Here is a 14,509-nt window from a genome sequence, read left to right as displayed (position 1 = left end):
GAATTTCCCTAGAGAGTTGCATGCTGTGTCAGATCGATGATCTGTCCCAAGGCCACCACCTACTTCGAGGTAGGTAGCTTGAACGCTGGTGTCGCGGACCAACCGGTCTCGCACTCTGAAATCAGGCCGCGGCTTGTCATGATCTCAACCACCAGAAAGAAGACCAGTAAGTGGTGTGTGCATTGGATGTCCCCGGGCTTGGGTTTGGGCTTGGGCAAACCCCATTATCCAAGGGCGGAGCTGCAGCGGTCACCTTCAGGACATCCCGACCAACCTCGACAAGATTACCCGCCAACAAGAGACTCAAGCACTCGTCTCCTGAATTGAAACCCGCAAAATGAATTTCTCGGTTCATGGCCATGGCTCCTGGCTTGACCTGGCTTGCTCGAACGACATGCTGACCTTTGTCGACGACCTGCCGAATTCATCATCATCATCCTCCTCCTCCCCCTCCTCCTCCTCCTCCTCCTCCTCAAAGCGATTGACCGTGCGAGAAAAAACACACAATGCCCCGTGGAAACCTTGCACCTTGAAGCTTCCCGGTACAAGTGGACCATTCCCAGGCGCAAGACCAAGTCACGCCTGGTTCACTCCTTGGCGGCAGCTAGGAAAACAATTCACGGGGTTTATGAATTGGAAAGGTGAATTTTCCTTCCAACTAACCAATCTTCTAGGCTTCTCGGTTTTTGGCTGGGCTGGCGCAGGGGCAATTCTTCGGAATCAGGACAACTTGTTATCCAGCCCAGCTTGTTCGGTCAGCAGTTCGAATCGCATTGTCGCCAACAAAAGATCAACAACAACAACAAAAAAAATTACTCAACAACCAGTGAAGCGTCCAAGGCGGGAATCTGGGGGAGGGTGATATCGGGCAGGTCGACAACAACAACGACAAACACAAATACAAACAGGAGGAGAAAAAGTTGTAAGCGCTGCGGCAGGGGAGATTCCAGGGCGAGTACCATCATAACCGTTGCGACCTTCAGTGGACCCGGGATGGGAGGCCTTTGGGGGAAAAAAATCCTTACACGACTGGGGTTTTCTTAACTAGGCTCCTATGGGAGATAAATCCTAGTTTAAGTTTTTGCAATTTGTGTTTCTTTTTTTTTTTGCGCAGAAATATACTGTACTGTACTGTCTATCTATATGTCTCTGTCTGTCTCTGTCTGACTGTAACCGTCGACAGAAACCACAAACAATCTATCGATAACTTCAGGACACTACTTACTTTTGAACTGTGAGGCACGAGTACCCTCTGTATCCCTAGGTATCTATCTACTCAACAGACTCCCCCAACTCCGTTTGAAACCCTCAAGAACTCGTCAGGCAATCAATCAATCAATCGATCAATACAATCAATACAGTCCGTCCTGTTGCTCCCTGAACCAGAAGCCCTCCATCTCCCCCTGCATGCGCCACCACATCTCGACCAGCTGCCTGTCGATCCAGCCGGCGTTGCCCTCGTCCCAGAACTTGTCGTGGACGCTGGCGGCGCCGCGCTCGACGTCGCCGTAGCTGGGCCAGTTCATGTTCCACTTGCCGGTCTGGAAGTGGCGGTAGGGCATGGGCCCGCCGGCGCGGTGGGCGTAGTTCAGCAGGCCCTGCTCCATGGTCGAGTCGTCGAAGCGGCCCGGCAGGTTCATGACGCCGAGGTAGTAGCGGTACAGCACGGGGTCGGGCCTCATGACCCAGAAGCCGCCGTTGACGTTGTCGTGCTCGTCGGGCACGCTGTCCCGGTGCGGCCCGCCGGCGTCCGACACGCCCACGAAGACGTAGTCCCTCGGCAAGGGGCCCTCGTCGGCCCTGACCTTGTCGCCGTCCGACGACGCGGCCGCGGGCGTCTGCACCACGTCCTCGTCGAACATGCCGTCGAGGCTCGTGATCAGGAGCATGTCCGAGTCGACGAAGGCGATGCGGTCGAACTCGGTCAGGGTGAACAGCCTGAGCTTGGTGAACTGTTCGGCCCAGCTGGCGCGGGCCGGGTGCACCCACGACGCGTCGTCCGGGTTGAGCACGTCGACGTGGACGACGACGGCGCCCTCGCGCTTGAGGATGTCCGTCTTGCGCGCGTCGACGTGGTTCGGCACGAGCACGAGCAGGGGGTAGCCGTTGGTCGACCTGGTCGCCGGGTGGTGCAGGAGCTGGTACAGCAGCACCCGCGTCGCCGTGAAGTACTTGTCCTCGTCGAGCGGCCGCGTGTCGTTGGCCGGGGACGAGTAGAAGGTCGCGTACGCGTACCTCCTTCTCCGGTCGTAGCCACTCGATCCGACGTCCGGGGTTCGGTCCGCCGAAGAGGAGGCGGAGGCGGAGCCCGAGTCGGAGGAGTTGGAGTTGGAGGAGTCGGAGGGGGAGTCGTGAAGTGTTATCTCATCGCCGTGCGGGTATGACGAGTGCTGCTGCTGCTGCTGCTGCTGTTGTTGTTGTTTTCCAGAAACTTGGCCGAGTTTGGTCGACACAAAGTCCGATATCGACTGTGACGAGTTGCGGATCGAGTACTCGGGAGCCGTGACTTCGAGGAACGCCAGAGACAAGACGATCAACGCGAGCGACGTGACCGTCAGCGCGATCTTGGTGAATCGCTGCATGGACGCTGACTAAATCGGACACCGAAAAATAGAACGAACACTCCGGAGCAGTAAAAAAGATGAATGAGGGAGAGAGGGCTCCTCCTAACGCGCTGCCCCTCCTCGTCTTTCAAAGAATGGGAAGCCGTACGGATACGGAGTAATAAAGTGTGTACAGAGTATCAGCAAATTTCTAGGTGCAAAGCACCGCGGGCGCGGTTCAGGAGCACGAACCCGGTTCAGGGGTGTTGACGGTATGGGCCAAACCACCGTCGCTAACCCAAATAGAGTAACCGTCAATTTCGGGAAAGGGTAAAACACACCTGGGACTAACCCTGATAGGGGAACCCCACAAAAGCTCGTACAATACAGTACAAATTTAGATTGAGGCTGCTTGTGTCCGGGAACCCCCATCGATAGACTGATGAGAACTGGTATGTACGGAGTACAATACACACCATCTAATGCCAGATCTGAGAGGCGCTTCTACAATATTGTACTTACACACACGCAACCGGACAGACATTGCAGTATTGGACCCCCACTTTGGATGCTTGCGGATATGGAGGTAAACGGACAGGGAGGCCCGTTTGACAAGAAGCGAGAACAGAGGCTCGGAACACATTAGTTAGCACCTACAGCACATTGGTCCTTTTCACATCTCCCACCACAACTTCCCTTCTGGGACTCCACGGGCTTCATTTGCTTCTTTCCTCTTTCTATCGCGGTCCACCGCTTCGGAGGCAAGTTTGCGGATGTCCTCCTCACTGGCGTCCGCGTTGGATACGTTGATGACGGTGGCACGTCCTCTGCTGGCGAGCATTGACGCGAACTCATTGCTCACGGAGGAGTTTACCCCTGGACCGGTGCCGTTGCTGCTACTGTTCCCAGTTATGACGACCAAAGGGATGCTTCTCAAAAGACTCGAGAGCTCTTCGTCGGCAGCAGTGCTCCTTTCCGCTTGCAAGGGCCGAGTTGAGGCGTCTTTTGCCGATGCATGCATTCGCAGTGGGCGCCCAAGCTCGGGCGACGTTGACGATCGCGGGGCTGTCTGCACCTTTGGTTGAGTGGTAGAGCCGGGCCGCACAAGTTTTGGGGAAGGCTCCCCGCGAGGAGGAGGCACGGTGGCTTCTGAGTTCGTGAAAAGAGGTACGCCGGGTCCTCTGTTGCGCCGGTCGTCGAAGGGAGCCGGCGCTGAGAGGCGGGTGTCGCGAGCACTCCGTCGACCGAGTTTAGGAGGTACACGGGTCCCAAATAAAGTCCAGTCCGTTCTTGTTTCCAAGGATCTGTCGTTCCGGTACATCAAATTCCATCTTCTTTCGTCCTCCTCCGAATAGTAGTGTCCATTCGGTACGGCCCTGGTGAGAGGCTGTCTTGCCGGCCCTTCTTTGGTCCTGGAGGCAACGTAAGTCGAACCCTCGAACGGGGTGAAACTGGCTTTGTACATACCCGACGGTAAGAGAAAAAACGAGACCAATTTCACCCAAGGCCGTGATCATTACTCGATGACCTTCTGGAAGCGGTTCTTGATCGGAGAAAAATAACGATCCGAGCTCATCTTCCGGACCGACAACAACTTGGTATCCATGAGGCGGTAGAAGCACTTGAAGGCGTAGAGAGGCGATCGGTCCCAAATTCTTTCCAGGTTTCTTGTCTTTGGATTTCTCGCCTCGACCGATACCCCGGCTTTCTCCGGGGAGGTAAGACTTGTTCGACCTTTTGGGAACAGGGTTCATCTCTGACGGATTCCACATAGAAAGCGGTGGTTCATCCACAACAAATGTCATGAGGGCTGTCTCGTCCTCGGTTATTTTACTCACGTCTGCCCTCCGTGTCGCAGGACAGAATTCGTGCTCCGGCACAATGCGCACCCGAGTTGAGTGAACCCCGTTTGTTCCGCGCGGAACAAGGATAGAAATACCACGATGCTCGGTCCCAATCGAAAGAGGGTTCAACTCGATCGTCCACTCGTGGGAAAAATCGTCAAAGCTCAAATGCAAGGCAGCACCATACTTTGACAGCATTTCAGCAAGGTAACATTGGAGCTGATGAAGTCGTTGCGTGGATTGAGCAGCTTCAGGTGCCAGCGCCATGTGGGATGCGATCGTCTCAGAAATGATTTGGAAAGCGGTTTGCTCGGGCAGAGCATCTCGTCCAAGCTGCACTTTGATTTCGGTTTCGATTTCGTCGCAGAATCTCTGCATCGGGCCATCGGTAGTGCATATGCGAGTGTTGATACTCTTCAGATCGATACCAAGCAGCTGTTGTCTGAGACGCATGCTGGACCATCGACTTGGTGGCATCTCGAAGTCCTTCGACCAAGGCGGAAGGTCTCTCATCAACTTGCCGCCATATGTGTCGAGGATTCGATATATTTCCTCCAGATCAGATAGTTCCTTGAAAACTGTGCGTTTTGATCGTGGGATTCTCCGGGTTTCTTCAAGGTCCCTGAATGTGATGTCGTATCTGGACATTCGATCGTAAACAGCGTGTATCACCGCATCGCTCGGCGTACCATTGTGGAAGTCTGGGATGTTCGGGTCAGCACCCCACTCAAGTAGCATCCTTGTTGCGTGGACATTTATGGATTTTATGGCGAGCATGAGCGGCGTAGCACCGGTCCCATCAGCTTGGACGTTAACTAAGTCCTGGTGAGGAAGGCGTTTGAGGAAGAGGCCCAACAGAACCTCAGTCCACGCGCCGTTGCGCGAAACACTCCAGGATTCGACCAGGTTGTGGAGATACGTCTTGTATTTATCATACTCGGACATAAACCCTGCGGCGCCGATAGGCCCATATTTCGCTTGTGCTTTCAGCACATAATCATAGGCAGCGTAGGGAGCCATGAAGCCATCCTCTGCAAGGTGACCAAGAATCGTCAAACCGTCACTAAGGAGGTGAGTGGACGCTCCGTTGGCGATTAGATAGTCAGCCAATTCGAAATCGCAAGCGACTATGGCCAGGAAAAGAGGGGACTCCCAATTTGAATCCTAAGAGTCTATGTGAAGCCCTTGTGCGAGAAGGACTGAAGCAAACCTAATCCCAGTCCCAATGCCTGGACAAAGATGGAGATAAGTCGACCTGGGGCCACGCAAGAATGAGACATCAGTAGTAGACCGAGACGGATCCTTCTGCCGCGGTACAATGAGATCTGTCTGAAACCTTTGAAATGGATCCGCTCCATTCCTGAGGAGGTAGTCGAAGATTTCCGTGTGCCCATTAGCTAGGGCGTAGTAAAGAGGCGGCTGCCAGAATGACTTCCCCAGCTTAAAAGTGAGGTTTACGCAATCTTTTTGATGTGTCTGAATGAGGTATTGCACAGTATCTAAGTCGCCTACACTAGCTGCTAGGTGCAAAAGACTATACCCTCGTGCAGTATCCACCAGCTTTTCTCCGTATCGGAGCAGAAGGTCGATTGTGGCGTGGAGAGGGTTGCGTGCTGCTGAAGCGTCACCATACAGTTTTTGACGCAGCTCCGTACAATGCAACACGAATGTTGGAAGTCTCTCTGGCTTAGGGACGGTATAGATGCTGTTCGGGCGGTATTCCGAAGACCCACTCAGCATCAGTTCAAGAATCGACACAGCACCGAGAGAGGAACTATGCATTTTAGCCGTAAGGCGAGCATTGTCAACGCATGTATGAACTGACGAGTGTTGCAATCCTTTGGAGACAGGCAACTTGGGGGTCGTTAGGTGGAGAGCGCATGCGAGTATCAACGGGCTGTAGTGTGGAGCCGCGCGACTTTTTCGAGTGGGAGAGGCTCCTAGACGGATCAGGCAGTTGACTGCTTCAACGTTATTGTAAATAGCAGCATGGTGTAAAGGAGTGCCAGAATCAAGAATGGCCTCGGAGATGTCTCCAGTGCCCACTCCCTGAAGATTGGGGGTACATTGCGCTTCTACCCGCGCACCAGCTCTTACCAGACGTCGTGCTATCTCCGAGAGCTGTGGCTCTTGAAAAGAATGAAGCCAGTGGAGAGGAGACATCTGCTTGGGACCACATATGTTTGCTCTGGCTCCTTGCGATAGGAGTCCGAGAACAAGATCAGTTGCACCCGCTTGACATGCTCTGAGAAGAGGCGTTTGACCATGAGTATCCAGGGTGTTCACGTCAACACGGCCTAGCATCAGCGGTGGGAGCCTGCTCGGCACTTGCGACGGAATCTGCGATCTTTGAAGTTCTGGGCGAAGCGACAGGTGCTTTTCAACGAAAGCTCGAGCGGAAGCCAGAACGGAGGTAATATCGTGAGTGGGAGCCCCTGTGACTGTGGATATATCCCACAGGAATCTTTTTCTGATCCGAGGTGGTATTCTCATGAAGGAGTCAAAATCGATCTGGGAAACTGTCAGCCGCATATCCAATAGCCAAACACTACGCTGAACATTGATACCGGACTCCATATCTCCGACGTCAAGTTCCTCTTGCTATAATCTACACCTTGGTGATCTGGTGATGGACTGAGACTGGTTAGTGGACACTCTGTCAAGCATTCAAGAGTCTCATACCCCCAGCTGCGCAAAGCGAGCGCAAGGTCTCGTTTCAAAGGATCCTTCTGAAGGCAAGATTGAATGACCACTTGTAGTGTGTGGGCGCGTTCTGGTATATCATGATTAACCATCCTATCAGCAAGGCATTCAGCGACCCAAGAGTCCATTGATTTAGAGTCCAATTCTTTGATGTATTTCGTGGACTCCATGAGCTCTGCGTTGTAGTGAGTCAGTCAGTGCTCTGGTTGGACGGAATTGGTCTCACTTTTCTGATCGTCTTCCACATCACCCAACTCTTCTTCAAGCCCGGCTAATAGAGAAAAGCGTCTTTGGTATCCGTGGGCCGATCTTTCCCATGTTGTTGGAATTCCGAAGGGATTTCTGCCGTCCAACATGACACGGAGTACGAGAAGGCCCCAAGCGTACACGTCTCGCGCTTCGAGATGGTTCTTCGACCCTAGGTCCAATGGCTCAGGGGGGTTCCATTGATCAGTCCCCAACCGAGCTGCCGCGGTCGATTTTCCGTGAGAAGAGAGGCCCGAAGCGGCATTCGTCAACGAATAATCCATAGGCACATAACCAAAATCTGCCAACTTGGCAACAAATTGATTCGGTGTTGATCCGAATACAAGGACATTCTCACTCTTCAGGTCGCCATGGATGAGATGCAACTGATGCAAACTCTTCACCCCAGCTGCCACATGCAGACAAAGCCTTCGCTTCGTCAGATAGGGCAATTTTGAGTCTTGCGATTGAAGGTGTGCAAGACTGCCAGACTCTGCAAACTCGGTGACCAAGACTGGCCAGAGCCTGTAATCTCCGCTAATGGGAGCAGTTTCCCATCCAATGCCAATCATCTGAACCACATGTTCATGGCCACGAAGTGCCATCAACAGTATCAGCTCTTTCTCGATCGTTTCAAAACTCCTCGTTGGGATGTGAGAGTTGCATCGAAGTCTCTTGATTGCTACCACTGGCCATTTGGCAGCATATTGCTCCCTCAGCTCCATATTTTGAAGCATGCCAATGCCGATTTCCTCGACAGCATGTTTCTCAACACTGAAAGTCGCTCCTTGGCCCAGCACCGTGCCTTGTCGCCGGAATGCTCCTGGAGAGAAGTGGACGCATTCGTAATGAGGAGCATACAAACGGGAGACGAGAAATGGCATCGGCGACAGCGGACTGGCCTCTTTGCGCACCTCCTCAGGGGATTCATTGGAGGCACTTGACAAAACAGATCTCTGAAAGCTGTAGCTCGACATTTCCAACACAATTGGGTCAATCTGAGGATCGTCGCATCCACAATAAAAAAGTGTTGGGGACCTTAAGTACTTGGAAGTGTGCTGCGGTTGTTCCGAAAAACAAGGAAAACAATACTTCCGACCACGCTCATCATTGCAAGGCGAAGTGAATGGAAAACATCCTCCTCACAGATGTTGCCCCTAGCGACTAAAGAGACCACCTCGAGGCAGAAGAAACGATTCAGCCTATGAGATCAACAACAGGGGTTTGATTTGCTTCTCGAATACGAGTATTGTCTGTCGCAGAAAAACGATGGACGTGCATGGTGACTTAGATGCACAATCTCCACCATCTTGAAGTCACAACGATTCAGCCGCACTCAGCCCAGGCCTCGTCTGTTGAGTCCTTGCGAATCAAGACGCCGCTACTGGCGATTGCTGCGGCTCATGAGCTGTAGGCAAAGTCACAGAATCAAGGGGTGGGCTTGGTGTAACGAGAACTATTAGGCTTGGCGCTGTTGTTCTGTCTGACTTGAGATTAAAAATGATTGTTCTTGGTGAGAGAGATTCTTTATCTTAACAAGATGGGAGTCGTGGTGGGAGTCGCCTCACGACTTTCAAGTCAAAATAAGCAAGCGAGGTCTGAACTCCTGAGGGCCATGAACTGAGATCCTATAAGATATTCAGCCAAGGGAGATAGAAGACACAGTTCCCGACTAATTACTGCTCATTCTCTACCATCCCCTGCCACCCAACGCTTTTGCAGCCGATGTGGTCACGTGTGGATTTCTTCCATCAGCTGTAGCAGCTCAAAATTTGACAAAGGTGCAGTTCCCGGCGAGGTCGCAGCGTCAATTTGCGTCAGGAGACTGTGGACTACGAGCTGGTATCTCTCGCCACAGCGTCCTCCGAGGTCGGGAACGAACTTGCGACATAGTCTGTCTTTCCATGCTGCTAGATCTGTTTTGTACTCGGGCTTCCAGAGAACCGATAGAGGCCGCCACAAACCGATCTCCAGCAGAACGCAGCCGAGCGAATACATGTCATACTCCGCTCGATAACCAGGATTAGATTTTGCATCCGACTCTTCCCCAGATAACGCAAGGTAGTCCGGATGCGTATGCTTTTCAGAGTGATTGAGCAAGAACTGGTCGGTGAACTCGGAGAATTCTGAACGCTGGATGGGCCGGGAATAGTCGAAGCCAATCAGTTTCGGTCTTCGAATGTCAACGCCAATCGACGACGCTGATTGTGTCGGCGAACTTTCTTGTCCTCCGGACGACATATTCCTGAGGAAGAATACCACCTTTTCCGAATCATATCCTTTGTGATACCAACCTGTCGCGTGCAGTTGGATCATGCTCTTGAGCAAGGTCAGAGCGAGCTGTAAACGATGTCCTAGAACAGGCATCTTCGGATTCTCCCTGATCACTTCTGAAAGTGTGAACCAGACCTTCGAACCGAATATCTCCAATCGCCCAGGCGAGTTCACCTGGGTCCAATCGTAGAGCCGATATACGATCCCAAAGCGGGAACGATGCCCATCGTGGATGTATCCTATGCAATCGAGCACCTCGAACTCCCGCGGTTTATACTCGCTCGTGAGAAGTTGCACTAGCATTCGAACTCTATCGGCGGTCAGCTGAAAGTTTGCTCTCGAGTTGCTCGTAAGGTCAGGGTTGTAGTATTTCCATTCAACGAGCACCGAAGAGCTATTCTTCCAGGTTGTGTGCCAAAGCGCTGCGGTTGAGAAATCATCCCAATTGATGACCCTCACCTCGGAAAGTTCGATTTCGCGGTTCGCATTTTGTGTTAAAATAGTGGGACGTTGTTCCTGGAGCGTGAGGTTCAAGGACTTGAAGCTTGCCATATTGCGCAATAGTCCACTTTGATTGTCCATTGCTCTGATGGTTTGAAGGTCTTCAACCCGTCCAGCAGAGGCAGTAAGTTGACTCCGAACACTAAAGTCCACAAGTTGCAGCACCATCGGCGTCAAGGTAGCGTCAAGGGCGTCATTGAAGTCTCTGAGATCGTCGATAAGGGCTTCAAATGCCTTTCTGTCCCGAATCGCCCATCTAGCACGCAGCCTGATCGATTTCTGCGATGCTTTCCCGGCCGCGGATTGATCCACAGAAATTGGGTCGAGAACTTCGAGCCCATACCGATCTACAAGCTTGTCAACATCGTGCATTACTTCCTGCATAGCCACCAGCACGCCATGTACAAGTTCAAGTACTCGCTTGGAGTATTTTTGAAACTGTGCTGGGGCGACCGTTGGATAGTCCTCGGTCACTTCGGCGTCTTTGAAGCTGTGAGCATCGCCCCAGGTAGTGAATCTAAGCTCCTGGGTCTTCAGCTTCCAGAATAACGCAGAGCTAGTGCTCTGAAAGTCCCTGATAGAGGTGAATGTGCGATAGCCTTGAATGCAAATAGGATAGAGAGCAACCACGCTTACAAGCAGACTGGCCGGCTCCATCGTCTCTGAATCATTTGGCACGGCGTGTCACAACGACACCCGTTGAAAATGTTCGAATTCTGTGCAAAGGACAAGAACTAGAAGTGAGATGGAGGTGCGTATATATATGCGCACCTTGAGGCAGTGGCAGTGTTCAGGGTCGAGATCCTGGTACAGCCTCAGGTGTAGCCCAACTATTTGCGCTCTGAAGTTCAGAAGAGCTTCCAGGCAACGTCGTGGCGCCGAAGCTTAACTAGCACTCCGGCTGCGGGCCCGGCCTGCCTTATGTTGAACGTCCGCCGGCTCACGAGCCCAGCCTTGCTAAGTTGCGAATTTGCCATTCAGGTTGTCTCAAACATCAGGACTCAGGAGTGTTGACTGTATGTAGTGGTGTATCGGAAAACACGAGCAGCATCGTGTCGGATCAAGGTGACATGACACTGTTTACACCGGCGACTAGAAACCCCTCTTTGACTCTCCCTCCTTCGTGCCCGAGACGGCGACCACCAGTCAACTGACGTCTGCCAGGCAACGCATTCGGGGAAACGACAGGAGAGGTCTCAAATATAACAAATGTATGCGCTTTTGATCTGCACCTGACATTGTTCTTCGTGCCAGGTCTCATATTTTGTAAGGTCTCTTCACGTACGACAGTTGTGTAGCGAGGAGGCGCTGTCAAGGAGGGTCGACCGCACATGTTCTTGCTTTGCCCGAGGGTATGTCTGGTATTGTCCATAACTAAAGCTCTATTAGAGCATCTGTCGGAGTGCTATTTCCAAGTGACACGACTGGTGACTTAAGGTGACTTTGCCCACTCCCTATACCAATCCAAACAACTGCTGTTGGCAACACTGGCGCTTGTCTTGATATTTAACCCACTGAGTATTTGTTTGACAGCACCCTCCACTTTCTTGCCGTTGGTCGTGACTGGGATCTCAGGGCATTCATCGATGATTCTTGGTACGTGCCTTGCACTGAGCTCCTTCCTCACAACTGCTTGTATCCTGTGAGAGAGGTCGCTGGAAAATGAATGGCCCGAAGACATCTTGAGAAAGAGGACCACAACCTCATCGACATCCTCCTCGCGCTTTCGACCTATGCATAAGGCGTCTTCCACTTCGGTCGCGAAATGCTTCAACAGAATATTGTATATCTCGCTGGATCCGAATCGCACACCCATTGGGTTAAGCACACCATCGGACCGACCGAGCATCCAAATACCGCCAGTCTTGGGGTTGAAGCGAACGAAGTCTCCGTGAGTCCAGATAGGATTACCGGTCTTTTCGTCCTTGAAGGCCTCGAAGTAGGAAGATTTATATCGAGCTTCACCCTTTGGACCAGGAGGCCAAAACATGCATGGTTGGCAGGGGAAGGGCACTGTACACACAAGCTCACCGGCTTCGCCTGTGGACGAAATGTCTTTCCCATCTGCCGAGAACGCTCGGATCGACATTCCCAAGCCCGCGCTCTGAATCTCGCCCATGTAGACGGGCAATGTCGAGCATGGTGCCCCGAAGAGGGAAATGATATCCGTGCCGCCGGTGATCGAGCCCAACAGAATACCAGGATGAGGTGAGGGCGGCGAGAGGTTTTTATACACGTATTGAAAGGTGCTGGGTGCAAGAGGGGAGCCGGTCGAAAAGATGGACCTGAGTGACTCGAGGCTAGCACTCTTCGGGCTTGCTTCTCGCGGCAAAAGGTTGGCCTGTTCAAGGACAGACAGGTATTTAGCAGAAGTTCCGAAATGGTGGATTTTTAGTTCGTCAATGAGTAGTGGCATGCTCATCTCCTTATGAGGTTGGAAAGGGCTCCCATCGTAGAGCACAATGGTTGCTCCACTGGCAAGGCCAGACACCAGCCAATGCCACATCATCCAAGTCACTGTCGTGAAATAGAATAGTCGTTGGCCAGGTAGAATGTCTGCCTGGATTAAGTGTTCCTTCTTATGTTGCAGGAGTGTCCCGAGAGCCGCATGCACGATTGGTTTGGGTACACCAGTGGTGCCAGAAGAGTAGAGGATATAAACAGGGTGGTCGGGGTGGAGGTAAGTGAAGCGCAGAGGGCGCGAAGCATCGCCCTTCGATAGAAAAGAAGTATACGTCTCTACTGTCGTAGTCTCCTGGCGTTGTAGAGAGGGGAGGTCGAAGTGGTGTCCAGGTATTGTCTCGAAGATGGCGACATTCCGAATGGAGGGCAGATCCGCGAGGACGTGGGATATCTTACCGTGCGTTTCGTGCGTCTTGCCATTATACGTGACCGCATTGTCGGCAAACAGAAGCACCGGCTCAATCTGCTGGAGTCTGTCGAGCACTGCGTGAACGCCCGTGTCAGGGCTCACTCCTGACCATATGGCTCCGAGAGACGTCGCCGCCAGCATGGCGATCACGGCATTTGCGTGGTTCCCTAGGTAGCCCGCAACTCTTTCCCCGGTCTTCACCCCATGCGCCTCCATGGCCGCAGCACAAAGTCTCACTCTTTCTCGTAGCTCCGACCATGTCAAGCGATCGCGAGTCTGCTCCGTGGCACCGATGATAGCAAGTGATTCAGGCGTGGGGTTTGAGGAGGGAAACAACAGGTTCTCGGCGAAGTTCAACTCGCATCCGGAGAAAAAGGTTGGCTTGGGAAACATGGGCAGAGTCTCGTCCAGGACCTTTTGTACCTCGAGTCAGCAGTCAAGCTCCCGGCCACGCTCTAATCCTCGTCGACCTACCGAGTCATACTTTTTGTGTGCCTTAACCTCAGTATAATGCCAGACATCTTCCCAGAATAGCGCAGGGTGGTCAACACTCCACTGCCAGAGTTCTTTGTAGGAGGGCGTCTGGACGCCATGTTTCTTTGCGACGTACTGCTGGAAAGCATACAGCTGGGTCTGCTCAGGGTGAGGATGCTGCCACAGTTTGACAGTGGCCTCGTGCACACCGTTCACACCATTTTGCGCCATGACGAACAGATGTACAAGGAGTGAGGGAATGTCGCGGCGATATGTGCCGTGTACGGGTTGTCACGACTCACTGGATGCGCTGCAGACACTCTACTCGTAAATACTGTAGGGATTCGTTCCCCAGAACTTTTTATAAAAGAAAAGTGGATCCAGGAACGAGCCCTGCGGGATGAAGTCGGAAGGCTTTTGAACCTCGGAAGGAGAGCGCAGCGAGCAATGTCCGACGAGCATCACGGACAGTTCAGTAGCAAACGCAGGCTTTGGCGCATGAGTATGTTCAAGATTGTGTGAAGAGCCAGCGGGTGGTGTGTGAACAGCATGTCCACTGGAACAAGCAAAGTAGGACGGTGACACAGAAACCCGTACGAGAACATCGTGCAGCATGGATTGACGAGGACACGGCATTTCGAGATTTCCTGGGAATGTTGTCTGCTCGACCTCACACCTGTCTTTGCGAAGTGCCATGGGATTCTACAATACGAGGTATTGTAGTACTGTACGAGGTCCGGAACATGGCGAAGGAATTTTTATCATTTCGCGGGCGCACCACCGAGTTTAAGCTACTCGCTTATGGGCCGCTAGTACGGGCTCTAGTAGGGACTATGGTAGGGACTATGCTTGTCTTGTACTGTAGCAAGAGTCCTCCGTACGAGGAGATACAGGACCTCCAAGTGCTGTAGTCTGTAGACTACGGGCCGCTCAGGGGGCACCAGATAGTGCCAAGGGGGCCCATCGTAGGCTAAACCTTTGGGCCGCTGGGGCCAATGGAGGCCTGGGATGAAATCTTCAGCAGCCACCCGGGCCCCCTATTAAAGTTATTA

The 14,509-nt window shown here is 52.6% G+C and overlaps 5 protein-coding genes across 5 annotated transcripts; all 5 read right to left on the bottom strand.

Annotated features, from left to right (window-relative positions):
• Positions 1 to 1,352: 1,352 nt before the first annotated feature.
• On the bottom strand, positions 1,353 to 2,582 carry PV08_01980 (uncharacterized protein; the record flags this gene model as incomplete). The annotated part of the gene is made up of 1 exon (XM_016376340.1): positions 1,353 to 2,582. The coding sequence occupies one exon, from the start codon at positions 2,580 to 2,582 to the stop codon at positions 1,353 to 1,355; it is 1,230 nt and encodes a 409-aa protein (XP_016241616.1).
• A 634-nt stretch (positions 2,583 to 3,216) lies between these two features.
• Positions 3,217 to 6,964, bottom strand: PV08_01979 (uncharacterized protein; the record flags this gene model as incomplete). The annotated part of the gene is made up of 3 exons (XM_016376339.1): positions 3,217 to 3,955; positions 4,011 to 5,450; positions 5,598 to 6,964. The coding sequence occupies 3 exons, from the start codon at positions 6,962 to 6,964 to the stop codon at positions 3,217 to 3,219; spliced, it is 3,546 nt and encodes a 1,181-aa protein (XP_016241615.1).
• Positions 6,965 to 7,284: 320 nt separating this feature from the next.
• PV08_01978 (uncharacterized protein) lies at positions 7,285 to 8,313 on the bottom strand (the record flags this gene model as incomplete). Its single annotated transcript, XM_016376338.1, has 1 exon — positions 7,285 to 8,313. The coding sequence occupies one exon, from the start codon at positions 8,311 to 8,313 to the stop codon at positions 7,285 to 7,287; it is 1,029 nt and encodes a 342-aa protein (XP_016241614.1).
• Positions 8,314 to 9,067: 754 nt separating this feature from the next.
• PV08_01977 (uncharacterized protein) lies at positions 9,068 to 10,768 on the bottom strand (the record flags this gene model as incomplete). Its single annotated transcript, XM_016376337.1, has 1 exon — positions 9,068 to 10,768. The coding sequence occupies one exon, from the start codon at positions 10,766 to 10,768 to the stop codon at positions 9,068 to 9,070; it is 1,701 nt and encodes a 566-aa protein (XP_016241613.1).
• A 775-nt stretch (positions 10,769 to 11,543) lies between these two features.
• PV08_01976 (acetoacetate-CoA ligase) lies at positions 11,544 to 13,688 on the bottom strand (the record flags this gene model as incomplete). Its single annotated transcript, XM_016376336.1, has 2 exons — positions 11,544 to 13,397; positions 13,458 to 13,688. The coding sequence occupies 2 exons, from the start codon at positions 13,686 to 13,688 to the stop codon at positions 11,544 to 11,546; spliced, it is 2,085 nt and encodes a 694-aa protein (XP_016241612.1).
• Between the last annotated feature and the right edge of the window lie 821 nt (positions 13,689 to 14,509).

Source organism: Exophiala spinifera, assembly GCF_000836115.1.
Source record: "Exophiala spinifera strain CBS 89968 unplaced genomic scaffold supercont1.1, whole genome shotgun sequence".
Lineage (NCBI taxonomy): Eukaryota > Fungi > Ascomycota > Eurotiomycetes > Chaetothyriales > Herpotrichiellaceae > Exophiala > Exophiala spinifera.
Note: the sequence above shows the minus strand (reverse complement) of the source record. Positions and strands in the feature narration are given on the sequence as shown.